At 39.9% G+C, this 26,713-nt stretch overlaps 1 protein-coding gene across 2 annotated transcripts; it reads right to left on the bottom strand.

Annotated features, from left to right (window-relative positions):
- On the bottom strand, positions 1–26,532 carry FMO2 (flavin containing dimethylaniline monoxygenase 2). 2 transcript variants are annotated; one of them, XM_046681568.1, is made up of 9 exons: positions 26,416–26,532; positions 25,914–26,084; positions 16,362–16,550; positions 14,067–14,229; positions 12,414–12,556; positions 9,001–9,200; positions 7,136–7,491; positions 4,967–5,039; positions 1–3,960 (listed from the first exon to the last, which is right to left on the bottom strand). In XM_046681568.1, exons 2-9 carry the CDS (start codon positions 26,043–26,045, stop codon positions 3,609–3,611), a joined length of 1,608 nt encoding a protein of 535 aa, XP_046537524.1. In that variant the 5' UTR covers positions 26,046–26,084; positions 26,416–26,532; the 3' UTR covers positions 1–3,608. The 2 variants fall into 2 exon arrangements, with proteins under 2 accessions (XP_046537524.1, XP_046537523.1); XM_046681567.1 differs by lacking the exon at positions 26,416–26,532 and adding an exon at positions 26,186–26,407 and having other exon boundaries at positions 25,914–26,106.
- Between the last annotated feature and the right edge of the window lie 181 nt (positions 26,533–26,713).

Raw genomic sequence — 26,713 nt, 5'->3', positions numbered from 1 at the left:
TTTTATTTTAAAAATATCTTTATTTTTCTTTAAGGAACAAATGTGATATATTTGGCTCTTGGTAAGGAAAATCAAGGAGCTATCATATAAAGAAGGAGAGTTAAAATGAAAGGTTAGTAAAGGAGAGCATCACAGAGAGAGATTTTGGAGGAGGGTGATGACCAGCCAACATCCTTTCTGGGAGAAGCACAACGTTGTAAACTGCAGCGAGAAGCAAGAAGGCTGCACCTAAGGAGGAATTTGGCCCTGAGGAGTAGAAAGGGTCATGGACTAATCTCTGAAAGCAGCTTTTTGGAGAGACCTCAAACCAAAGGTTCCTAAATTTAGTGTGCACAAGAATCTTCTAGGGAGCTCATCAAGACTGGAGATTCCGATTCAGCAAGTCTGCATAATTATTACATTTATAGTAAGGAATCTGCCGTTTTCTAAGCTCCCCGAGGCTTTCTGACGCAAGTGGTCTGATCATAGTTCGGAGCAGACTACCATAGATGCTTTGTCTGGGAGTGCGTCCCGTTTCAGGATGTGTGGAGGCAGAAGAATAGACTGAGTGAGTCTTCCTTACTCAATCTCAGACTCTGAAAATGAACTATTTATGCTTTTAAAAAGATACTAGAATATTTGGAAATATTTCAAGAGATCATTGCTCTTCTAAAATTTTTAAGGATATAAATTTAATAATAATTTTGTCCTGGGGTTGGCCACGTGGCCTCGTAGTTGAGTTCATCCACCCTGCTTCAGTGGCCCAGGGTTTCGCCAGTTCGGATCCTGGGCATGGACCTAGCACCACTCATCAAGCTATGCTGAGGTGGCATCCCACATGCCACAACTAGAGGGACCCACAACTAAAAACATACAACTATGTACTGGGGGGCTTTGGGGAGAAAAAGGAAAACTAAAATCTTTAAAACAAATAATAATTTTGTCCTAACAGAGCTGTTTTTTCCTACTGATCAGCATCACCCTGACACTTGTTTCTCAATCTCTTCCACTGTAGAAGTAGGATAATAACTGTAGTTACTTCACTGGGGAGCAGTAACGATGAATGAGGCCAGTTAGGAAAAACAATTAGGACGATGCTTTGCACATTACGAAGCAGGGATTGGCACACTTTTTCTGTATAGGGCCAGAGAGTAGATACTTTAGGCTTTGGGAGCCATACTGTTTCTGTTGCAACTACTCAGCTCTGCCATTGCAGCTAAAAGCAGCCACAGACAGTAAGTGAATGAGTGTGGCTGTGTTCCAATAGAACATTATTTACAGAAATAGGTAGTGGGCTGGATTTGACCCAGAGGCAGTAGTTTGCCTGCTTTTGCTATAAAGGCTTTATAAATTCTATTATTATTATTATTAACATAACGGCTTGTAAATAATCCTTAATAATTAACAAAGTAATCAGGTTTTACTCAAGAACTAAGTATATATACATTTGCAGTTTTTTTTCCAAAGGAATCTGCTTAGAAGAGAAATGAAAACAAAAATCTTGCATTTAAATGCTGGTGTCATTTCAATGCACTTTAAAGAAAAAGTTTCCACGGACAGAGATTGCCATTGCATTGTTCTAGGCCCTTGAGGGAGAAATCCAGGCCAAAGTAAAAAAAAGTCCACAAAGACTTTGGAGGAGTAAAGGAGAAATTTCCCTAAATATTTAATCTTTGACCTTTTCCCTGTCTTTGAAGGCCTTGGTCTGGGCTTATAGATGAGTTTCTCTCCACAAACACAGTTTGTTGAAAGACTGGCCGCATGAATGTTTCATAACCAGATGTTTATCTATTATGTTGCTCAATGTCTATTGACATTGAATTGCTTGTGTCTTTTTTCGGCTTCAGTTCTAAGAAAATATTTGTCTCCCCTAACAAACCAGTGTGCTTCCTTTTATCAGATGACAAAGATTACATATTGTTTTACTTTTTGCCTGGGTTATCTGCAAGGTTAGAGACAAACGCAAGGCTCAATCATTATGCTTTCCATCAACTTGGGAGATATACTTTCCCTCCTGGATGCTTATTTTTTCAAAATGTCAATGATTATTTTAAATGTTGTTGTAAAGGTGTCTTTCATTGTAAATTTCTTCAAATGCCTTTTAGATCTAGCTAAAATATAAACCAAATATGAAAAATAAAATGAATCAGATCATATTTGCAAAAAGAGTGTTGTTTTCTACGTGAAGTTCCTCCAAAAGTAAAGTATACATGATTATGAAGAAAATAAACTGGTGATAAATACCTTATCAGTAATGGAAGCTTTTGTAAATAAGTATATCATGAGACAAGGCTATGAAATTTAAACAGATTATTTCAACATAGTAAGACAAATGCGTTAGTAGAGGAATGCATGGAGTGCGTGGGATGAGAAAGGGCACTTAGCAACAGCAAGGTGGGATACAGGGAGGGCATGTGGTAAGGAAAACTTCCTAGATGACTGAGTTTCTCAGGTGCAGAAAAGAGAATCGTTTGAGCCAGAGCACAGAGGCATGAGGAAAATTACAAGCTACTTGTCATTCCTAAAAGATGAGGTGTGAGGCGGAGAGGGGTGAGAGATATCTTAGAGAAGAAGGGGCCAGGACACAGGGACCTTGTAAGGCACGCGAGGGAGCTTGAAGAGAAAGTGTAGATCAGCTCTTCCCAAATCTGGCTATGCATAAAAATCACCTGGCAGACTCTTAAGGACCCTGATTAAGAACAGCCTGAGAACCTAGACTCTCATTTCAGAAAGCTCTTCAGTTGAGTGAAGCAAACGCGGGTTCCCATCCCAGCTCCATTATAAGGTCCGCTGTGTGGTCTTGGGCGTATCACCCAATTTGCGCTGAGTCTCAGTGTCATCATCTGTAAAACAGGCCTAATGGCTTCACCCATCTCACAGAATCATTCTGAGAATTAAGTGAAATAATACATACAATGTGCACATGGCACAATATCTGGTCTGTGATAAGTTCTAAACATATGTATATTTATGTATATAGCTAATATGCCAACTTTACTTTTATTGTTATAGCAGTGCTTCTGTCAAAATATAAGAAAAATATAAGATATGTGGCTATTTGCTCAGCTTTCAATATGAGGCCCTGAAAGTCAGTTTGAGCATTGCTGTTGTATTCTAGGTCTCTCTTCTCGTTTTTTTCTCCAGTATTTTTGTGTGATTCTCCACTTAGCAACAACTGGAGCATGACCTAACATCTGAGAACTTTGTTACCAAGCAGAATCCAGATAGGAAGACTATGGAGGATGTCACACAGGAGGTGAAATATTTACCCACAATTTAAATTTTCCAATGATTTAAACCATGGGGCCTGCTTTTCATTCTGTGTAATTCGAGTATTTGTCCACACAACTCTCCTGTATCATGGCTGGCAGCACTATTTAGCCAGCGTTATTTTGTTGTTTTTTTCTGGAGAGTCCAGTGGACTTGAGGGAAGGATAGAACAGCAAAGAAATTTCGTGCCACAATTTTAGTTTTATGCATAGAGCTAATTCTGCTAATTCTCTAGCTACCACTCTTGCTCCATTCCTCTTATCTAAAGTTTAGGCTATAGATTTAATATTTTTTCTTTTAGCCTTTTGTTTTGGAAGTGCTGACTGACATAAGGCCAAAGGCACATAAATGCTGACAGATTAGAACCACTGAAGTTGGAAAAAAAAGGCCACAACAACAGCAAGAAGCCCCAGGATTTTCAACAGGAAGGAAAGAGAGAAATTAGATGACTCTCGCAGAGCCCGTGTCTTCAAAGGCTTCAGTATCCTCTGCTTCTGGGTGAAGATGGCATGTCTGGCTCCTTCCCATCGCCCAGGCCCAACCAGGCGATACTGGTAGGAGTTGCAGGGTCCAAAATAGAGTTTCACAGCAAGTTTAGGATCTTTTAACAAGAAAGAAAGGAAGTCTGGCTTCGCACCTATCTCTGAGGCGAGCTCGTCCAAGTAGTCGATGTAATTGGTCTGCAATGTCTGGCTCTGGCTCTTTCCAAACCTTAACGGGGACAAAAAGGCAGATTCACAAAATGTTCTAAGTTATATATGAACATTAGGTGCTCAACAGCCGTCAAAAGAACGAGTGAATGAATAATGAGTTTTGAATTAATCTCTCGTGGAAAGCGTCAGTGTATTCCATCGCAAGACCCATCTCCCACATTGAAAGTAGGCTGTAAAATAAATAGCTGTGAACTCCTAAAAGTTTTAGGAATGTGACAAGATTTATAACTACAATTATTATTTGATATTAACTAAGCAGCTTCAAGTCTTCAGGCAAATACAAACTAGTCAGGATTACTGCAGATTCAGGAGATAACACCAATGAAAGCCTGGCTCGGTGTCCTGCACAGAGGAGAGGCTTAATATTTGCTTGTTAAATTATTCAAGTACCTGGCACTCTGGGTGGCAGATAGTAGACAGTCAATACATGGTAGATGAATTACAATTTGAACATGAGATAACACCTACATGTGAAGTAAGGCCCCCCCATTTAACTTTCCAAGGGTGCTCGATCACTATTGAACCCCATTCCACCTCATCACAAAGTACAAATCCTCGAACCATCACTTCACGCCAACTTCTTTCTAATTTACTTTGATGGGAGATCCCTCAGCTAACTTTCCAAATACCCAGGCTACTGTCACTACCATTGCTCCCATCCCATTCTCTAACCATAGAGTGTGTGTAGGGGGGTGGTCTGAGAAGATATGGACTCTCATCTCGTCATCACACAAAAATGGAATGAAGTTAAGTCAAGGAAAAATGTTCTGATTTGGGTAAAATTCCTATCTTTAAGTAGTGGGTTCTTACACTAGTATGTGTAAGGATCGCCTAGGAAGAACATAAAAATACAGATAATCAGATTCTGATTCAGTTGGTCTGCGTTGTGGTCCAGGAATTTACATTTTTAACGAACAGCTAGGTGGTTCTTGCAGGTAGTTAAATTACTATGCTTTGGGAAACACTCCTCTATGTAGAGAATTTAAAAAAAAAAACGTTCTTACAGGTCAATTCTTTTTTCATTCCTCTTGATAATGTCCGCCATCATAGTCCTCTCTGAGGGCAAGGTACACAAGCCTAGAAAATGAAAGGCTGGTTTGAGTAGTGGGTTTGATTCAATATCATTGCCTTATCTAGTACTTGATTCCTGTAATTAAACTCTGGTCATTTACGTGCATTTTACCAGTCAAGGCTGCTGTGTTGTTGAACACCAGGGCGCGCCACTCCCACTGAGTTCTATGTGATGCTGCCCTTGGAACACAGGCTTCAGCAGGAACTCTGAGGTGGAGTGGGTAAGAGAAGAGGTGGGGGAGGGAAGGCAAGCCGGTGGAGCCTGGAAACCATGCCAGGTGGCTTGAGCTCTATTCTGAAGGTGATGGGAAGCCATGGGAGGGTTTTCTTTAGGAGATGACAAGATCAAACTTGTCTTTTGGAAAGATCGCTCTAGCTGCTGAATTTTGGAAAATGGACTGCAGGAAGGTGAGGTTAAAGGCAGCAAGACTGGTTAAGAGGGTACTGAAGTACACTGGATGAGAGATACAACAGCCCAAACTAAGGGAGGGCAGTGGGGATGGAGAAAGCAGATTGATACAAAAGTTACCATTGTGTGCTTAGGATTCCATCTCCTGTCTGCAAATGTCCCCTGAGCTTCAGACATATTGAAAAATGATGAGTTCTCCTGGATATGGCTTGTCATCAGACGTCTCAGATTCACCAAGTCTAAAACTGAGCCCATCATTGAAGCCCTCTTGCTCAGACTTGTGTCTTTTTCCGCACGCCCCCTCTCTATTCACAGCACTGCTGTCCATCCAGTTTCTATGGTCAGAGATCTGCAAGTCATCCTTAATTCCTTTCTCTTTCTCTTATTTTCCTACATTGAGCTAATCATTACGTCCTGCTGATTTTATCCGTAACTATTTCTCACATTTACATCCTTGTCTCCACCTTGCCTCTTTGCCTGGCTCAGGTTGCATCAGATTTTAGTGCTGGCTATTGCAGTAGCCTTCTCACTGGTCTCTGAGACTCCACTCTTTTCGCCTTCAAATCTATCTTCCAGACTAACGGTGAAATAATCTATTGAAACTGTAAATCTGATAATATCTATTCCTTGCGTATAACTTTCATTGGCTCCTATGCCTGAAGAGCTTTCTGAACTGAGAGTCTAGGTTCTCAGGCTGTTCTTAATCGGGGTCCTTAAGAGTCTGCCAGGTGATTTTTATGCATAGCCAGATTTGGGAAGAGCTGATCTACATTTTCTCTTCAAGCTCCCTCGCGTGCCTTACAAGATCCCTGTGTCCTGGCCCCTTCTTCTCTAAGAATATCTCTCACCCCTCTCCGCCTCACACCTCATCTTTTAGGAATGGCAAGTAGCTTGTAATTTTCCTCATGCCTCTGTGCTCTGGCTCAAACGATTCTCTTTTCTGCACCTGAGAAACTCAGTCATCTAGGAAGTTTTCCTTACCACATGCCCTCCCTGTATCCCACCTTGCTGTTGCTAAGTGCCCTTTCTCTTACCACACACTCCATGCATTCCTCTACTAACGCATTTGTCTTATTATGTTGAAATAATCTGTTTAAATTTCTCTCTATCCCACCAGTTTCCAACACAGGGCTAGATATGCAATGAGTTTTTGTTGAGCTGAATTGAACCCTATGGTCAAAGAGATAATAGTCTTCTGGAGCGCAAAGTACTATACAGATGCTCAGATAGAAACCTTTCAATAATTTTACAACTTTGTAGGGATCTGTGAAGTTGAGCTGCTTAACTGTTGAGAGTTAATTTGGAGTTAAGTATGGAGTAGGCCCTAGGTCTCTTGATTTGCACTTATTCTGAGGAATTTATAAACATCATATAGGTGAAACCAGGAGTCATAGATGTCTTCCTTCTTAGCTGTTCTCTCATGATTCAAGGAAAGAACAACATGTACTTAACTTTATGCCAATCACAATTCTCTGAATTACTATTTCAAAGGAATGATTGCAGATATTTATTACTCTTGCATCTCTGCATCTGTTATTTTGTGAGTTCTCCACTAACTTTGTAGGATGCTAATCTTGTGAGAGCAGCCCAGATTGGTAACCTTCTTCTCGGCAAAGTTCTTATTTAAACTCATTATTGAGCAAACTCCACCAAGTGTGAAGACCCTCAGCCACTCATTCGCCCACTCACTTACCTTTGAAAACTCTTGTCACCCAACGAGCTTGAAGTTCAACAGTTGGGAAAATGGAACCTAGGGGCTGGATGAGACCAATGCATGCCAAGGTTGACTTTGCCAGGTGAGGAGGGAATATGTATCTATACAGTGAGACCATATTATCCTCTACTTTAACAAGTGATTCTTCAAGGAAGGGAAAAGAGAAAGTATATCCCGTTGCAAAGACAATAATATCAATGTTCTCCTCCACTGTTCCATCCTCAAAGATGGCGGAAGTTTCTGTGAGCTCTTTCACTCTCGATTTCACCTTGATGGCTCCATAGAGTATACGACTTGGAAGGTCATCATTTAGTACAGGTTCTTTCATAAGGTATCTGAAACACACAGAAGAAAACACTTAGAAGGAGCTTTTAATGAGGAGTCTCAAACTCTCCTGAGTTTTTATAGGGTTGGCTCCTAGAATAAAGAGGTTTCTTAAATATCTATAAAACTTTCTAACTTGACTAGTTGGCCTGCCCCAAATCTTACTATCTGACTTTATTCTCATGTCAAAAATCTCTCCTCTCAGCAAATAGTAGAAAACATGTAGGTGACATGGGTAAAAGACAATTCAAAAAAGGAGGCATCCCCAAGGAGTTAGGCAAAATGCCAGTGCCTGTGGTCAATTCCTGAGTATTCCAGTGATGTTTCCACCATTGTTTTATGTCATCTACCTTTAATTATCTTGCTGTTCCATTTAATCTCTAACTGATAATAAGTAAGAAAGGGAAAATTGAATTCCCATTATTTTTGAAACATTAAGGGATCAGTGTGAAAATTAATGTATAAAATTAAGTTTAGAGGGGCCGGTCCCTTGGCCAAGAGGTTAAGTTCCCACTCTCTGCTTCGGTGGCCCAGGGTTCGGATCCTGGGCACAGACATGGTACCACTCATCAGGCCATGTTGAGGCAGTGTCCCATGTGCCACAACTAGAAGGACCACAATAAAATATACAACTATATACTGGGGGGATTTGGGGAGAAAAAGCAGAAAAATAAAAAATGTTGGCAACAATTGTTAGCTCAGGTGCCAATCTTTAAAAAAAAAAAAATTAAGTTTGGGGATGTTTCTTGACCCCAAATATCTATGAAGTCTCTGTATGTGATAGCATGGGTGATGGAGCAAAGCCTGCTTGTATTTCTGGAATTCCCTTTTTTATAGATTTGAGAACCATTTTGCAAAAAAAAAAAAAAATATATATAAGACAATACATGCCACACCAATCAGACCTCAGAATACACAGTCCCATGGCATTTGTTGAAAGATTTGTTGAAAGCTCTTCTGTTCTTTTTTTTTTCTAAAGGGGAGGAGTTTGTTATCAACTAAAGAAAAATAAGCATTCATGTTTTCTTGTGTTTATAAGGTCAGTGATATTTAACTTTGAGATCAACAGAGATTTGTTTTTTGGCAAAGAGACAACCAGCATGTTTTCAAAAGATGTCCGTGGGAAGAATCCTCGTGGTGTATAGAACTAACAAAGCAGGAGTTATCAGATGGAGAATTTGGGACATGTTTCCCACCACACCCCTCTGAAAGGAAGCTCACAATATCTTAAAGTGGCCTTTTCCAGTGTCGGACAGCTTAGGTATTAGAAAGCTCTTCCCTTGATCCTAGGTCTGCTTTCTAGAGCAGTTCATAATATTTCTACTTCATCTCCTGAGTATTTACTTTTTACAAGGCGTACAGAACAAAATTGGAATTCAAACTCCAGGACCTATGTGATACCTATACTGTTAGGTTGTAGTTTGTAATGCTGTTTAGCAATGTGGCTCTTTGTGAAGAGAGGCACTTCTGACAACCTTGCTTACCAATGAGTTTACCATAAAAAAGCAAAATAACTCTACTTGTTTTGAGGTTCAAGGCCATAATTTTTGTGGTTGAACCACTGATTCATCTGTTGGTCCATCATCCATTTTAGAATTGTTCGTGGCAGAACGTTTCGGAGCATGGAGCTAAATCGGGTGTGAAAGATCATGTCCCAGGGGTAACCATCTTCAGAGATACGACTCATGACCCAGGAACCATGTCTGGTGCTGATAAACACCTGTTAAGCAAAAAGAAATACAGTTTACACTACGGCATCTTCCCTTTTGGGAGGACCTACTATGTAGGTGATATATCATGTGTTTGGCCCCAGAATTTGCTGAAATGCTTTGTTTTAAAGATGATTGACCTCAAAGTGAAGAACCTTCTAGTTTTCACTGCTCTGTGACAGCTTTATCGTAAAAGGGGTGCCCAGTGGTCCACTGATAGAGGAAGACTACAACAGTCTTGAGAACATCATGGAGACATGAGAAAACCTTCGGGCTAATACCAATCATGAAATCCACAAGTCTTCACCATGTTTACAGTTGTGGTTCGACGCTTTTCTCTTCTTACCTTTCCACCCTGTTGTGGTGATGGTGAGCAATTATAATCCTAGGGAATGTATGTTTACAGCCTAATGACTAGATAGGCATAAATGTATGAATCTGTATAACCCCAGAGGGAGAATAACAAGGGAAATCAGCTTCCTCCCATCCTTAAAAGAACTTCATAATGTATTTTAAAAGGTAAAACCACTGAGCTTATACTGTGATTCCCATTCTTTTCAAGTGCATATCTGAACCCCCTTTCGATGTATTCTTTACCTTGTTTACTTAGGTTTCCCTTGTTTTTGAAATGTACGTTTAAATCTCTTTTCAAATAGACATTTCACCTTGTTTACTGTTAATCCCCCATTGTCTAAATGCATATTTGACTTGCTTCTCAAAATTTTACATACCGTTCTATGAGTTCTGTTGTAAAAGGCTGCCCTTGACAAACACTTAAATAAGATTCTCTTGCAAGGAAACCGATTTCCTTAGGAGTTTAAGATCATGGACTCGAGATCCAGGACTTCTGGATCCAGACTGCCTGGGTTTGAATCTCAGCTCCACTACTTACAAGCCGCGTTGCTGTGGGTGAATTATTTCAACCTCTCTGTGCCTCTGTTTCTCTCTCTATAAAATGGGGCTAACAGTACTCACTTCATGGGATTATTATGGCAGATTAAATGAGATGATATATGTAAAGGACTTAAAATATTGCCTGGCAGGTGATAAGCATGGCTAGCTATTATTATTTTGTAAATTTAGGCTGGAGGAGAGGCATTTCATACAGTGCCACATGTCTGGGGTGAGCCAGAATTTGGAGACAAATTTTCCTGGGAAGGGCCTCAAAGCCTTAGCTTGTGAAGTAGCACCTGCATGAAGCAGTGTTGAGTTGTTGGTCTGTGTGTGGTAATACACTTTTGTCCTGACTTTTTCCTGTTCTTGCCCTTATGTTGACTTGGCAATGCTTTGATCAGGTATTAGACATTATACTTAGATGTTTCCATGAGTTCTGTTTCCATTACTTACTGTCCCCTCCTCTTCCTTAGGATCAATCCATGTTTCACAGTGGATGTTCTGCCTGCTTTATTTGCTGTCTTTCTCCTGTCGCGTCCCTACAGCAGGGAGCCTAACCTGGCTAGCTCTACTAGCCGCAACAGGGTGATGTACCTGAGGATTTAGGCTCAGGCTGCTTTCTCTGAGGTGCAAATATCAGGCGAAGGGCCGGAGATTTGGTTTTGGGTGGGAAAGCATGTGGAGGAGTCAGCACTATCCCACAGTACCTTGAGTGGTGCTTTTGGACTATGGTAGAGCATGCAGTGTACTTACGAATGTGAACTTCCTTCAACAGATGCAGAGCACACTCAGGACTGTGGTGAGTTTAGTTTGCAGTGCTCAGCTTTGCAGGGACACCTAGTTCTGTCCCTTACGTATAGCTCCTGGAGAGTCTCTGGTAAGTCTTCTCACAAAAGGGTTGAGAGTACATTACTTTGTATAACAGGTTTTAATCATAATTATAATTGATGTTATTAATGTAATAAATATCCAAGAGACATTCTCTTGAAAAGATCGCTTAAGGAGCTGTAAGGCACACAAATATAGCCAAGGTGCTTTCTTAATATTGAATCTGGCATCATAGAAGTCTTTTTACCTGGCAAGACCCATACAAGGAACTGGCTCTTGCAATCCTGGATTTGCTGTCTTCGGGACATCTGTGCTAAGGCCAAATCACTGACCTGACGACATGCATTGGTTTAGTCTGGAGTGCCACTTGGTTGATAGCCCCGTCAGCTCCCTTTCTCATACTCCCTTCCTCAGGCTTGGAAGGTATTCCCAACAGGAAGGAGCTGGAGCTGGGGCCTCACCCTCTCCAACTCTGTTCTGCTCCAAGCCTTTACAGTCACTGCCTCCTCGCTTGTTCTTCACATCAGGGTCTTAAAGCTTTGAAAGGTGAAAAGGGATTTCTTTCCACAAAAAAGGTGAGAACCTCTTGGGTCTAGTAAATTTCTTTCTGGTCTTAGTGACCTGCTCTGTCCCCAGACTGATACCGACTGACAGGGACTCTGACCGGTCCCAGGGTAACCCCTGCATTAACTTGCTGGAGAGGAACCATGTTTGTTTCTCATGTTTGCTATGCGGCATCTTAAGCCTTGAAAGCGTGAGACTCAGGACAGGACGGTTTGGCTGGTGAGGATACAGCCATAGTAAGCCCTGTGTAGCCAGAAGACGCCATGCTGAGGAGGCCAGTGAGAGAGTGATAGGGCCCCGGGGTTCAGCCCTGTTGAGATGGAATGCTCTAGGGAGAACAACCTTAGCTATTTTCCCATCTTTGCCTAGGCCCAGAAGAGATTTCTTTCCTGCCATTCCCAACCATAGCTGTAAGCATTATCTACATCTTGTAATGTTTGACTCTTTCTTGAGAGGGCGTAAAGATGATAGCGGTTGGAAGGCCTCAGGGAGCACCTAAATATCTATGGTCTTGGTTGGGAGTCTGTCTATTTAATCTTCCTTGTCATGATCCTTGGGTAACTAAGGATTATTTACATTTCAAATAGAATTCAGATATGCACTAAATTTCTAAAAGGCACTCCCCAGAATATGAACAGGTCAATAAGGCCTTTTGTGCTGAAAGTCATCTGGTTCAAATTTACCCTTTAAAATGTGAGAGCCAAAGCCCAGAGAAGTAAAATGACTCACTCTAGGTTATACGGCTGATTAATGGCAGAGCTGGGAGGTAAACTCTGGCTTCTGGACTTCCAGATGTTCTATGATACCACACTGAACAACCAACCAACCAACCAACAAATTAATGAGTTATGGAACCTTGGTTATACGGCTGGGATTTTCCCATATGCCCCTCCCCTTTCCTTTCCTCCATAGTAAAAGGTAAACAGAGAGTGTCGCACCTGAGCAGCCTTCTTACTCAGCTCAACAGCAATATCTGAGGCGGAATTTCCTATTCCAATCACCAGGATGTGTTTCCCCTCAAATCCCTCTGGGTGCTTGTATTGGCGGCTGTGGAAATACTGGCCTTTGAACCTCTCGATACCTAGAGGGGAAGAAGAGAGAAGTCCATGAACTATGTCAAGTTAATTTCGATAAAACCGTGTTGTTAGCTTTTCCTTTCTTGGACCAATCATTGTTTTGCCCCTTCCCCTCTTAGGGGGGTTACAATAGCTAGGTCAAATGACAAACTCAAACTATGAAGTATATAAGAAATGTTGGGTTAAGCATAAGGTATAGGACTAAAGGAGTTGCTTTGAGAGGCTGCAGCTTACGTATTTATTAGAGAACAAACAAATGGTTTTGATGAATACAGCAGAGTCAGATGCTGCCTTATGACTACCCATCATTCTATTTTAGACTGTACAATGATATTTTAATATCACATAGTATATATTCTTTTAAATGTTTCTTAGATACATTATGAAGTGATATTATTGTAATTGTGTAAAAAGTAAAATAATATTTATCATCCTTAATTTGCAAAAGCAAACAAAAACTAAAACTAAAAACCAGGTCCATAGAAGGTGAGGGATGGTTTCCTCATTGAGATAACTTCCTGGACAAGACTCTTTGAAGGCAAACCTCTCTGTCCTTTCTCAGGAATACAGGATTTTGTTAAACTATTTGCCATTGATGATGGGTTGCTTGAAAGAACCTTTAGGTCATTAGTTCTCTGAGGGTGGTCCCTTGGCCAGCAGTATTAGCATCACCTGGGAACTTGTTAGGAATGCAAATTTTCAGCCACACACCAGACCTACTGAATAGGAAATACTAGGGGTGGGGCCTACCAAGTTGTGTTTTAAAAAGCCCTCTAGATGATTCTGTTTGAGAACCATTGCTTTAGATCAGTAGGTCTCAATCCTGGTTGCACATTAAAATCATTTGAGCAACCCCAGTTGACCTGCCCTATACGTACTGAATCTTGGAGGTGGGGCCTCAGGCATCAAGGCTTTAGAAGCTCCACAGTGGTTCATATGTGAGGCCTGGACTGTGACCCACTATATTAGATGTTTTCCTGTGGGTCTTGGGAGGAACTATGCTCTCTGAGGGAAGAGTCTGGGAGGTACCTGGACAGATGGCTGCAGCGTTCCATTGTGTGTACTCCTCCCCTGCACTCCGCTGTCCCTCATCTCTGTCCTATAGGAGCACTTATTTCCAGGAACTCTCCCCAGTCACCATGTCCATGAGCATGGTTCTGTGGGAAAGGCTCCAAGGACATAACAAAGTCACAGGTGTTTAGCAGGATAGAAAAAGGCCAAGGTGGGTACATGGCTAAAAGGGCTTTTCCAACAGAGAACCAGTTTGGATGAGAATTCTCTGAAATTCTGGGGAAGATTTAGTGACTTTGGAGGTTAGCTGAACTCCCTGTGTAATGAAGACCCAAAGAAGTCAACAAAAACAAAGATGGTATGTAGAGTCTTTCATCTTTCCAGCTCCATCCCTGTCTTAATATTATGCCAAGTTGCAGCAGCTAATTCTGCCTGTCAATCCAACCTGCATAGAAAGTACCTGGACAGGTACTCTGAAAAGTTGGGAATCCCTGCAGGCCTCACCTGGAAATGACTCCAGTGGGATGTGAGGGAGGATGTGGTGGCCGCTGCAAACCATAACTGCGTCAAACACAGCACGCTGCTCCTTGCCGTTGCTCTCGGTAACAACCTCCCATTGGCCAGAGGATGAAAAATCTGGGCGTTTTTTCACACTGAGGACAGTTGTCTTGAACAAACACAGAGAAGGCATCATTGAGAACTACTCTGGCATGACATGGGCCTTGTCCAGTGCCCTGGGAGTGGGGACGGGTAAAGTGCAGTGTATGACTCCATTTAGGTTTCATGTGAATCATTCCAAGACACTTAAGGCAAAGACTACTAGGTGCGCTTTCTCAATCTTCTTTGGGAGGGGGCTGTCAAAGTTAGGCTGCTTTGTGCAAGAGGCCTGACCCAGCAGTGAGAACCAGCCTGTGAAGGACTGAATAAGGACTTGAGAGAGACACAGAAGAGGAAGATGAGGGCCTCCAAGATACAAAACACATGTCCATCATTCAAGTGATCACACAATCAGTATTTATCAAGAACCTTTATGTGTCTACCTCTGTGCAGACTCTATTAGAGAAGATCATTCATGTGAAGCACTTAGCAGAGTGCCTGGCACATTGTCAGCACTCCATGAATGGTGGTTGTCCGTATTTATTCTTTTTAAAACACAGTGCATCATGTTAGCAATACAGCTCATGATCTCATTTGGATGCAATAATTTATTGGCTCATTGATTTTTTTTTTTAATATAGCTCACTGTCTGGAGGTCTGTGAATTTTTGAAAAGTGTAAATAAATGTTAAGTGTCTGCTGTATTTAAGAAACAATGTCAAATGGAAGTGAAGCTTTTCTCACTTCCAGAGGAATGGCATGCTTCTCCTCTTTCTTGCGAGTATTTGAGTCCCTTACACATGCTTTTCAAATTTTCAGATATTTTTCAAAATGCCTGGTTGTCAGTTTCTAAAGCTGTTCCAATTTCAAAGTGTATATGGAATATTAGTATAAAGCTTGTGAAAGGAGTATAAAGTGTCTGGGCATTTTCAGCTGAGAGTAAAGATTTCAGATTGGCAGTTCAGAATAGCGTATTAGCTAAAGTACTGTGGATTCTTGCTGTTGAAAATGTGGTTTGAGGACCGACACCTTCAATATCACTTGGGAGGTTACTAGAAATGCAACAGAGCCTTTTATAGTTCGAGTTGAGTTCTAACATCTTATGACTTATGCCAACTCAGAGATCAATAAGTGGAAATAAATTTTCCTAACTGCTCTCCAACCTGCAGAAAATAGTAATAGCAGTAACACAATAAACAAGAAAAACAGTTCCCTTGCAACTCAAACATGATCTTTAAAAGAACAGATAATATAAATTATATATCCTAAGAGGACACCATACCAGTTAAATAGATTGATTGCTAAGTGGATGAAGACCTAGAAAAGCTTCTGCAAGAATCTCTCACTCATAGGTTGGATCTACCAGGAATTGTGGGAAAAAGCTACATTAGACAGAATGGGGCATTTTAGTGGTATTTACAAATATAGATTTCCACCAAAATCAACTCTTATAAATTAATATAATACAAACCTAGGAACAAAACTAAAGTTACTGGGAAAATGAGATGTGTTAAAAAAAAATAAGCTCCACTAGCACTTACTTATTCAGAGATATAATTTAAATTTTATTTCCTAAGCACAGTTACTAGTTTTCAGACTGTAGGTTATTGATAAAAACTCAACATGTTTAGTGAGAATATTGTTTGTCTCTTTTTGATTATTTATTTTTGAGAAAGCACAGGAAATGTGGTTCTAATTGTATTCAAAATCATCAGGCCATCCTTATGTTGCTAGAGAATGCATATAAAAGAAAAAAACTAGCAAAAATAGTTTCTACAGGCTTCTGAGATAAATGGAGAGCTATGAGTTTATTTACTACATTTTCCTAAGAAATTCCATTTCTTTAAAGAAGGTAAGAAAATGAAATAGCCGTTTGATTTTTTTCATATGTCATTTTAAGAGAAATGAGGCTAAGAGTCCTCAGTGGTTATAGATATTAGTTTAAATGCTGTTTCACCATCAATATCCTCATCATTCAAACTTTTAATTTTAACAGATGTTTTTCCTCTTCTGTTAACGTATATAATGTATAATATCAGGGTGATGACACTACTTTTAGGGTTTTCTATCATACTATTATATTTTAGCAAAGAATTGGATTGAAATATTTTGTTTTATTCACAATTTCTTTTATTATCAGAGCAACTTCTCTATTTAAATGTGAGCTAAACTAATGTAGAGAAAACCATTCCCAATACAATACCTGGAACTGAATGTATTTTAGAAGATCAAACTTTTTGGCAAAAATCCTGAAATATTCCAGAAGCTTAGAATTGTGCAGGAAGTTTGGAAAATCTTCAGGCATGGGAAAGTCACTGAAGCATGTCATTTCTTTGCTGGTGTTGGAGACGACAGACTGATAGATACTTGCTCGGCCATCTTCAACACTTTCCTAAAAGATCAGATCAGAGTGATGATCATGCATTAGAAAATCCTTTGATTTCCTCCTCTTCTTCCAAATCTAACCCCCAGAGGATGTGGTCCTCTTTCATTGCTGTGGTGTGCCTGAGATGTCTAGTGATGAGGGGCAGCGTATGTGCTCTGTTATCTTGTGTGATAGGGCCTCACTGAGGCCTTCCTGTATTGCTTACTGGAGGCGCTATTGCCATTGGTGGACTTGGGAGCGGGAACAATCCTTCTTTTGGCACATTGCAGGATATTTAGCACCCCAAGTCTCTATCCACTAAGTGTCAGTCATCCCCCTTCCGAAATTCCCCCTGGGGAGACTACATCCACCTTCCACCTCTTTAGGAACCAATAACCCTGGGACACTGGGCAGAGAACATAATAGAGAATTTCAGTTAAAATGAGTACTTTTGGGGGCAGGAAGTTTTCACATCTTAATTTGAATCCCCCACCTTCATTTTATGCTTTATGCAAATCAACCTTCCTCAAGTGACAAAGGTGAAAAGCATCAATACCAATAAAATTTTAAACCTGATTCTGAATGTTAGTGAGTACGCTTTGGTCAAACCGGAGGCAGCACATGCTGCAGTTGAGTTTAAAATTTCCTCTACAAGAAGTGCTCTGCATAATGATAAAGTCCTTTACATTAAATCATGACAAGAATCAAGTATGGCGATTCAACGTCCCTGAAATCAGCATGTTATCAAAGAGGCTTTTATAAGAAAACTTAAATAATGCCACCCAAGAACTCCTCAATAGATGTTTCTGCACATGCAGAGACTAAGGCATAAACCAGGCAAATTGTAGTTGCTATTAGGACTCAGCATTAGGGTGGGGGGTTAAGAAATGACAGGGTTGTAGGAACTCATTAATTAATTGAAATAGATTACTTAATCTTACATAAACAGTGCTGAAGTCTCAGCATAGAATAGTAAGTAAAGGAAAGTAAATATTCAACTCTAATTGTGTCACCACAATGAATCAATTGTGCATGTTCCTTTCTTATCATTATTCATAGAAAATTGTTACTTTCCTGCCAAATCTTTAGATCAAAGCTCCTTAGATTTTTGGCAACACCAAAAGAGGCAGCCTGGACTAGCAGAGGGACCTGGTCTTTGGAGTCCTGCACAGGTTTGAATCCATCTCTTTCAGATTGCGTGAGCCCGGTCCAGCCCGTGCCCCTGAGCTTCGGCCCTCTCATCTATAACACAGGGATGTGTTGGCGCTCAATGGTATTGTTGTTATCTATCGTTATTGAGGAAGCTACAAGCTTCAGAGAAGCTGTCAGTTACAGCTCACTGTTCACTGCAGTATATGAAAGACACCTTGCGTAGCTGCTCTGACACCAAGGTAACTGACACAAGCGCACTCACTATCACGCCTGAGTTTTCGGACTTTTCTGTACAAGAGGTTGTACTTAATTTTAGAAAGTTAGGAGTCAACTGTGGGATCTCGCCTTTTCTATCAGCAAAGCTCTTTATACGTTTTGGGCTTCACTGTGTCCTAATTTCAAGGATTATCAGCATCAATATGAGTCATCCAAGCTAAAACAATGTTTGCTGTCAGATCACATCATTTAAGAGCAATATATAGATTCTTGCTAAATATAGGTCTGAATTTGTAAAGATCCTCCTCCCTCACACATTCCTTCTCTCTCTTTCTCATTCACGCATTCATTTATCCATCCACCCATCCATTCACTCACGCATACCACAGGCCAGGAGTCAAATGCCTTTTTCCATGAGCAATGTGTTCATCTTTCCTATTCCAGAATCACGGCTCAGATGATAACTTTGTGACAATTTCGAGTGGTTTGGTAAAAGCTCTTCAGATTAGGGTAGGCCAGCTTTCTAGGTGATGAGGGTTTGATGTGGTGTTATTATTAACTATGTGTATTAGAATACAAAGGGAGTTTGTATTAGGATATAAAGTGGTTTCTGTCTCATATACAAGGATACAATGATCTGAACTCTGGATGAATAGATCATGGTATTTTAATCTTCAAACACTAACTTCAAATTGTGTATTACTAAGTCAAACAGATGTGTAAACTCTTTTTAGATATCTTGGCATGATTGAACACAATGTCCTTGGCAAGACTGAGTGCCTGAGTTTCTTACCCAATCAAGTTCTCAAAATTGGAAATATTTTATGAAGCAAAGAAATACAAATTTTTCTCAAGACCAGATAATTTTATACAGAGTGGCATTAAATATGGGGCTCTAGGGTCGGACTGGGTTGATATCCCACTTCTACCACTCTTAATGGCTTTATAACCATGGCAAGTTACATGTCAGTTTCCTCATTTCCTCCTGCAAAATGGGGTTCATTAATAATTCCAGCATTCAACAATTGTTATGAGGGGTTAATGACATTAGATAAAGTGCTTAGCACAATGCCTGGCTCTGAATAAGTGCTCAGTACACGTTTGTCTCTATTGCTATTATTACAGGCCACTAGAGTTAATCTTACTGAACCAGCCATTGTTTTGAAAACCTAAACTAAGATCGACTGTTACACTATAGACAACACGTTAGTTTTTCCAAAAGCCAATAAATTGGCTTTAAAATGTGGTTGGCTCCTCCGTCAGGTCAGTTGTAAGGGGACTTCGAGTGATAAGAACTGGTTCTGATGTCTGAGCCCCTTCAGTAATTTCAGAGCCAGGGAAAGACTCTCTTTTGGGGATTTTACTTGCATACTTTGTCACCAGTTGATGATGACATCCCTATTCTTTTTCTGTAAATCAAGTAATAACCTTTATTGTTGGGTTGGTTCTTAGAGAGCAGTTAAAGAAAGCTTTCTCCCCATATGCGCTTCTTCCTATCTTGGCTGAAGTAACGTAGATGTCTAAGTGTTCAGACAAATCTGGGTAAAATTGGTTGAGTTTGCCCAGGGTTATAAAAGGAAGATGATTCTTATTGATTTCATAGACAAATATGTGTCAACTCTCTCTCCTATTCAGGCCCTGAGTATGGAGTTAGGGAGAAGATGCAAACAGGGTACACACAGTTTCTGTCTTCATGGGGCTTATTATTATATTGAATTAAAATGCGTTTGGGCTTTGGGGATGGGAGCGTGGAGACAGAAAGAGATGAGGGGCTTTTCAGGGAGGGTTTTCCAAACAGATAAATTCAACTCACATATTTGCTTAAATACAAGCACTGCTAAAAATGATGTTTAAGCACAAGTATAAATAGATAGTCTGAATTTCCTAGCAGATGGAATTTGCTACAACTTACTTGTTTAAGGCAAATAACCATATGATAGAGTACTTTACTAATATAGAATTTTACTATATAGCAAAAGCGAGTTAGTTCAGAAAGCACTGATTTAGAATTTATGATCTTTAGATCATGGGTTGGACTGAAGTTTATCTTTGACTCTATAAAAATAAAAAGGTTGTAGGCTGGCCCCGTGGCTGAGTGGTTAAGTTCGCGCGCTCCGCTGCAGGCGGCCCAGTGTTTCGTTAGTTCGAATCCTGGGTGCGGACATGGCACTGCTCATCAGACCACGCTGAGGCAGCGTCCCACATGCCACAACTAGAAGGACCCACAATGAAGAATACACAACTATGTACCGGGGGGCTTTGGGGAGAAAAAGAAAAAAATAAAAATCTTTAAAAAAAAAATAAAATAAAAAGGTTGTAAAAACTAAACTGAGTTTAAGGAAAACTATAAAGGTAATATTTAATCTACTCAAGGAACAAACTTATAAAGCAAAAATGGATTCACTTAATACAAATTACCAAAGTGAATTACCAACACATAAAATTAGACTTTTCATTATGAAACATCATTATACTGACTTCTACCAATCCAAATTTTGTTCTCATGGCTAGTTATCTAAACAGTTGGAAATAATAAAATTGCATTTCTCTAAAAATATTCTATCATTCCATCTTTCCACTCTTTCAGGTGCATATCTATCTGCTTCATTACTTAAAATAAGTATGATTGAAGCTCTTTTTACTTTCTTGTCCTACAATTTGAGGCAAAATTGTGGTTCCCAAATGCCAGTCAGTGTGGACTAGTTGCATTAGAAGAATTCAGAGGAGCTTTGAAAATGTAAAGTCTGAGTAGGTGTGGTTTGGGCCCAGAAATATGTATTTTAAAATTGCTCTCCTTCTGATTCTTACGCACACTGAACTTTGGGAACAACCATCTTTGTCAGAGTGTAGCTGCATTCTGCCGTCTCTCCTTTAGGCTGGTACTTCCCTACATCTCTGGCCTTGATCACTGACAGAGCCCCCTAATTAAACTCCGTCACTCAGATATTTCACACTTTCTTCACTGCCTTTAGGGCAAAGGGTACGCTCATTGGCATGGGACCCAGTTCCTCATGGTGGGACCCCCGCTATTCTCTCTAACCTCATTGGTTATCACCCGCCTGTATCCTTTATTCCAGGTACATCACCTGACTTTATATTCTCTAGTGTGTCAGGTTTCTCAAGCTTCCCTACCTTTGCACAAGCTGTTTGCTTTTCCTAGAACACTGTTTTTCCATATTCATGTGTCTGATCTCTGCTTGTTGTCAAGACAGATAAAAACATCTTGGGATACCCTCTAGGAAGCCTGCCCTCTTCTCTGCTGAGTGAGATTCTGTGCTTTCCACAACACTTAGTATATCAGCCCTTATAAAATTGCACTCTGATATGGGTTTTCTTTAGTATTGCCCCTTCGGAACTATGAGCCCTTGACAGCAGGGACTGTGCATGTCTGTATTTTTAGCACCTAGTATATGCCTAGTGCATAGTAGGCAATTAGTTTATATGTTTGTTAAATGAATGAAAGAATAAGTGACGTTTACCAGAAGCACTTTTCCATCACTGCAAATAGGGTTTAATGAGACTAAAATGGACATTCACTAACATGATGGGATAAGGATGGTCTTGCTGATAGTAGGCTATAGACTTTGTTCTGTTCTATGCATGCAAACATTATGCTTTTACTGATAGTAGGCTGTAAACTTTGTTCTGTTTTATGCTTGCAAACATTATGCTTTTGCTATAGCATGCTATAAACTGTTCTGTTTTATGCATGCAAATGTTATGGTTTTGCTGATAGCATGCTATAAACTTTATTCTGTTCTATACATGCAAAAATCACTTCTTTAAAAATATTATGGAAAGTTAAGCAAAGTATATCTTAAATTGCTGGCAAAGAGGCTTATTTTTGATTGTCTAGAGAGTTAGAAATATCTGACATGTTAAATTTGGTTCCATTAAATGGCAGCAGGTGCAAAACTCTAAGTCATAATGAATTATGCTGTGATAGATCTTGTGGATGAATTTATCTAAGAGAACTTCTGAAAGTAAAACAAAGGTAAGGCAGTTACCTCTTCTGGAAAGAAAATGGTTGTTTGTTCTAAGCTTGTCTTGAATAATGTTAAACTTTAAGTGAACAGAATGCGTTATTAAAAAGAACATGCCACTTGAAACAGAAGTGATGCTGTGAGGCATAGGAAAAATAGATGGAGTACGTGTTTAGGTCGGCATGGAGATAGCACCATATGGGAAGTTCCATGTGGTGACATCTGAGGTGACTGCTTCACATTTTTATCTTTTTATGCTCAACATTTTAAACAATAACTTTAATGGAGACAGATACAGGTGATAAAATTTGTGTATACCTAAAGTGTAGAGGCACAGCAAACTTCACAGAGGATTGGAATGTCAAATAAACATTTATCGACCAAGGATCAAACCAACTAAATAAGGTTTAATATGTAAAAATGTGAATTTCTATACATGGGATTAAAAAAATCAGTTTCACAAGGATAGGATAATAACGACCTGGATCATCAACGGCTCAAATAAAAAAGACCCAGGGTTTTTAACTGAACCCAAACTCAGTATAAATCATTAGTGTGATATGCGAGGAAGCATGGTGATGAACCTATGTGTGTTTAATCTCAATATTGTGGCTGATTCTAAGACCCTATCAGCTACCATTTATTAGTCACTATGGGCAAGCTCCTTGCCCTTGGCTTTCTCACTTTTAAATTGGAATTAATAACGAATGTAGGGGAGTCTTGAGAGTGTAAAATGAGATAATTCATATGAAAATAATTATATAAATGTTAGCTTTTATTTTGTGAATGCTGAAAAACCAAATGAACATTCAACTGTTATAGTAGAGGTGCAGCCCAAGGGAAGCTCAAGTCATAGTGAGCGATTGTCAGACCAATTGATTATAAATTCCTTGAGGGCAGTGATTGTATTTGATTCATTCTCCATTGCCTAAAGCAGTACCAAGCACCTTTTTGGTTCTGAAAAATATATATTGCAAAATATATTGCAAAAATAGATTCATTTGAAATATTGGATCTTGAAGGGGTCACATTTTAAGAGAGAAAGTGCTAATTCAGATTGAATCTAGAGAGAGGAAACCAAGATGGAGAGATGTCCAGAGACTATTATATGGAGACAAATTAAAACAATGGAGTATATACAGCTGGGGAAAGATATATTTATATCTAAATATTAAAAAACAAAAACCGAAAACCAATGTATATTGGTAACTTCCCTGTGAACACAGGTATCAGGAACACCAAGGGAGGCAGCGTGGATTAGCGGCTGAAGGAAGATCCTGCTTTCCTCTCTCAATATCTCAGGAAGGTTATTAAGTGTGAGGGCTCAGGAATCTTACAGACCTTCATTTTTGTGCTTTTTTCCACCTGTGTTCCCCTGGGCAAGTTGTTTATTCCGAACCTCGATTTCCTCTTCATGTGTAAGTTAGGATAATCATAATACCCACTTCCTAGGAATACTGTGAAGACAAATGAGATGACGCATATCAAGTGCTTCCCAGAGCTGGAAAAAGTGCTAAAAATATGTGTTAGTTACCCACCCTTCTCATGTTCCAAAGCTGCCATGAGGGGGTGCTGGAGAAGCTTTTAGAAGAACAAGCACCCTCTGAGCTGGCCATGGGACAAGGATTCTTAAATTTGATTTTAACTCATCACTGCTAAATGTGTTAAGTGATCTTGGGATTGTGTGTAATGTAGAAATTAAAGAATAATTTTTTTTTCAAAATTGATTCTGGAGTTGTGAAGACGCTGTTTCCCTGGGAGTGGGTGTGGAGGCTCCCAGCATCCTTTTCAGCACCTCCTCCCTTTGGCCGTCCAGTCTCATGGAAAGGAAGCGCCTCACGTGGGCCCATTGGCAGCCTGGGAAATGTTGCAGATTGCATGTTTCACTCTGCCGGGAGAGTCTTCATCTTCTTTGGATAGAGGAAATTGTTTACATTTCTCTATTGGTCATAGTTTTGAGAGAGATTTGAAATGTGATATTGGTACAGGTTCCAGGGAGTTATATACTTAACTATTTTATATCTAATAAGGCTTAATTAATTCAAATTTTAATCTAACTTTCCTTTTCTAACTTGTAGGAGGGTATCTCTAATTCTGAAATTTTAGACACCCGGAATAGGATAGCAGGAGAATATCTTGGGGCAGAAAGTACCTTCTTGGAATTCATTGAATCGTATTTTTAACAGACCACTCAAAGTAACTCTTCCCTCTTCTGCCACCAAGCTAATGATAATCAAATAAGGGACACTTGGCTTTTTGATATTAAATCCCAATACAAGTAATAAAACAATACAGTGACAAATTTATTATTAAATACAAATTTGTTACAATTTCATATTTCTTCCATAGGTTAAAAAATCCACTTGGGGGAAAAAATCCCAAATGAAATCTATATGTGAACCTAGACTGGACAAAAATAGCACATTTTTGGTTAAGACAGGAACGACCACTAATACCCAGTTGTTCATAAGAAATGAATGTGATTCAAGCTGTTTTTCCACTTTCTTCTCTGCAGATTTATCTGTTCTGCATAAGGGTCAAATCTTCATCATTAGCTCTGATTGTCCTTGGATAATTGAATGAATAGATTTTTTATCTGGTATTTGTGCAATGTTTGCCAAACTTCTCTCATCATAGGATTCATTTGGGACTCTTGTTAAAAATAGATTCCCTTCCTGAGAAGTCTTTGGTTCCAGAAGTCTGGGCTGGTGTTCTAGAACCAGTATCTTCAAGAAACCCTCTAGGTGTGTCTTACAGTCATATTCATTTGAGAAACCCAGTGTTAAAAAATCTCCTTTGGGATGAGATTCAGTTCCAACTGGGAAAGCACACGTGCTAGATGTCCTTGTCATCCCCCTAATTGGTCAGCTTGTAGGGAGAGCCCTTTGGATGGTCTCTGCTGATGTAAGAGTCTGCTCTTCATGCACTCAAACCTTCACTCCTGTCTGGAGGATTCCCCTGTTTTGATCCCTCACTTAGATGTAACTGATACATAATCCTCAAGTTACTGCTCTTGAGTTCTGGGCTGAAACTTCTGTTTAAGCTTTTCGCGCAAGAATGCAAGTCAGGGTGTTGCTATAAGTAGGGGCTTAGCTGCTTAGGAGTTGTATTGACCCAAGTTTGAATGCCAATTCCTCCAGATGTGTGACCATGACCAAGTCGCTTAACTTCCCTCAGTTTCTGTTTGCTTGGCTATAAAATACTATAAATGCAGTTATTGTAGCTAACATTTACTGTACTCTAAGTTCTTTCCATGAATTATCTCCCTTAATCTTCAAAACAGCACTATGAGGCAAGTACACTTTTCTATTATTATCCACATTATTCTGCTGAGAAAACTAAGATAGAAGGGCATAAGTAATTCGCCCAAGACCTCACACCTAGGAGGTGGTAAGCTAGTACTTACTCAAAAGATTGTGGGAAGGAATAATTATGAATCTTTACAGCTGTTTGTCTACGTATCTTTCTCATTTTTATGCAAATTCAGAAGGACAACTAGCATTACCAATATTTGGGCTTGGTTAATAGAATGAATTTAATGAATAGAATATATTTAATAATATATCTAAAGAGTTTCCCAACAGTTACACTAGCATGTCCTCAGTAAAGTTAAGCAAACAAACACAGCTCTCAGAGAAAAATAAAGTTAGTAGTAATAAGAGCTCACTCTCTGAACAAATATTTGCTCATTGATTGGAATAGAAGTCATGTCTTGACAAGAATCCCTGTCACTTCTATTTTGAAAAGTCGTCTCTAATATTAGTATATTGCTTTGAGATTGACAAAAATATGGGCTGCAAGACAATTGCTGGATCCATAAGAAGAGATCCTTTATGTGCCTGGGTTGGCCTCCTGAGTTAGAATAGTTATAACCTGGGAGAGATACCAGCCTATGTCTTCTGTTCCTGTACAGCAACATGAAATTAATCTGATCAAAGTTGCTTAGGAAATCCCTCAATAAGGTAAGGCCCAAGAGTAGCTATGACTCACTCTGCAATAACAGCACAACCTGTGTAAGAAACAAGAAGATCTCACTTACTTTGAACCTCCAGAGCCCTCCGATATCTTCAGTCCTCTCAAAGCAGGTGGGCTCAAGTCCCTCATCCACACAGCACTTCAGAGAAGTCAGGCCACTGACTCCAGCTCCAATAACCGCGACTTTCTTTGCCATAGCCTCCTGCCAAGGAGTTGATCAATCAGCGCTGCTTCACTGGGGCAAAAGATAAGAGAGTCTTCATGGCGTGGTCAGTAGTGGTCTTTAAACCCTGTTGCAGGGGTAGTTTAATAAGCAGCACTAACTGAATAAAATACCTCACTAGTCAAATGCCTGTCTCCTCTTCCCTTGAGAGAAGCCAAGTTGTCTTATGGACTTCCTTGCAGATCTTGTTTACAACACCTTTGTTTCGCATTTTAAAGCAACCCATTTAACAAAGCCAAATAATTCAATAACATAGTACTAGGGATATGAGCCAAATCTCCAGTGATATTTCTGAGAGTGCTGAGCTTTCCTTTCAGTTGCTTTCTCCAGAAATCATCCTTACCTTCCTTTTTGCCCTTTGGTGACACTGGGTCTTTGATAGGATAGTTTTCTCTGTTGGTTGTGTGCTGGGAGGCAGTCAGACTCATTTTAATAGCTGGAGGAGGCTGTGAGAAATGGGAGGAGCTCCCTACTCTTCCTTTAGCATTCTGCCAGCTGAAACTCCGAGGACTTTAAGAGTTCTGAAACTGTGCAAGAGGCTCTTATTCTGAAGTGCACGGTAACTCTGGAATGTCTTTACGGTAACAACGTTAGACACTTGCACACATATCATATAGATAGTTTAAAAATCCTTTTTATAA

This window comes from Equus quagga, chromosome 13 (genome assembly GCF_021613505.1).
Source record: "Equus quagga isolate Etosha38 chromosome 13, UCLA_HA_Equagga_1.0, whole genome shotgun sequence".
Taxonomy (NCBI): domain Eukaryota; kingdom Metazoa; phylum Chordata; class Mammalia; order Perissodactyla; family Equidae; genus Equus; species Equus quagga.
Note: the sequence above shows the minus strand (reverse complement) of the source record. Positions and strands in the feature narration are given on the sequence as shown.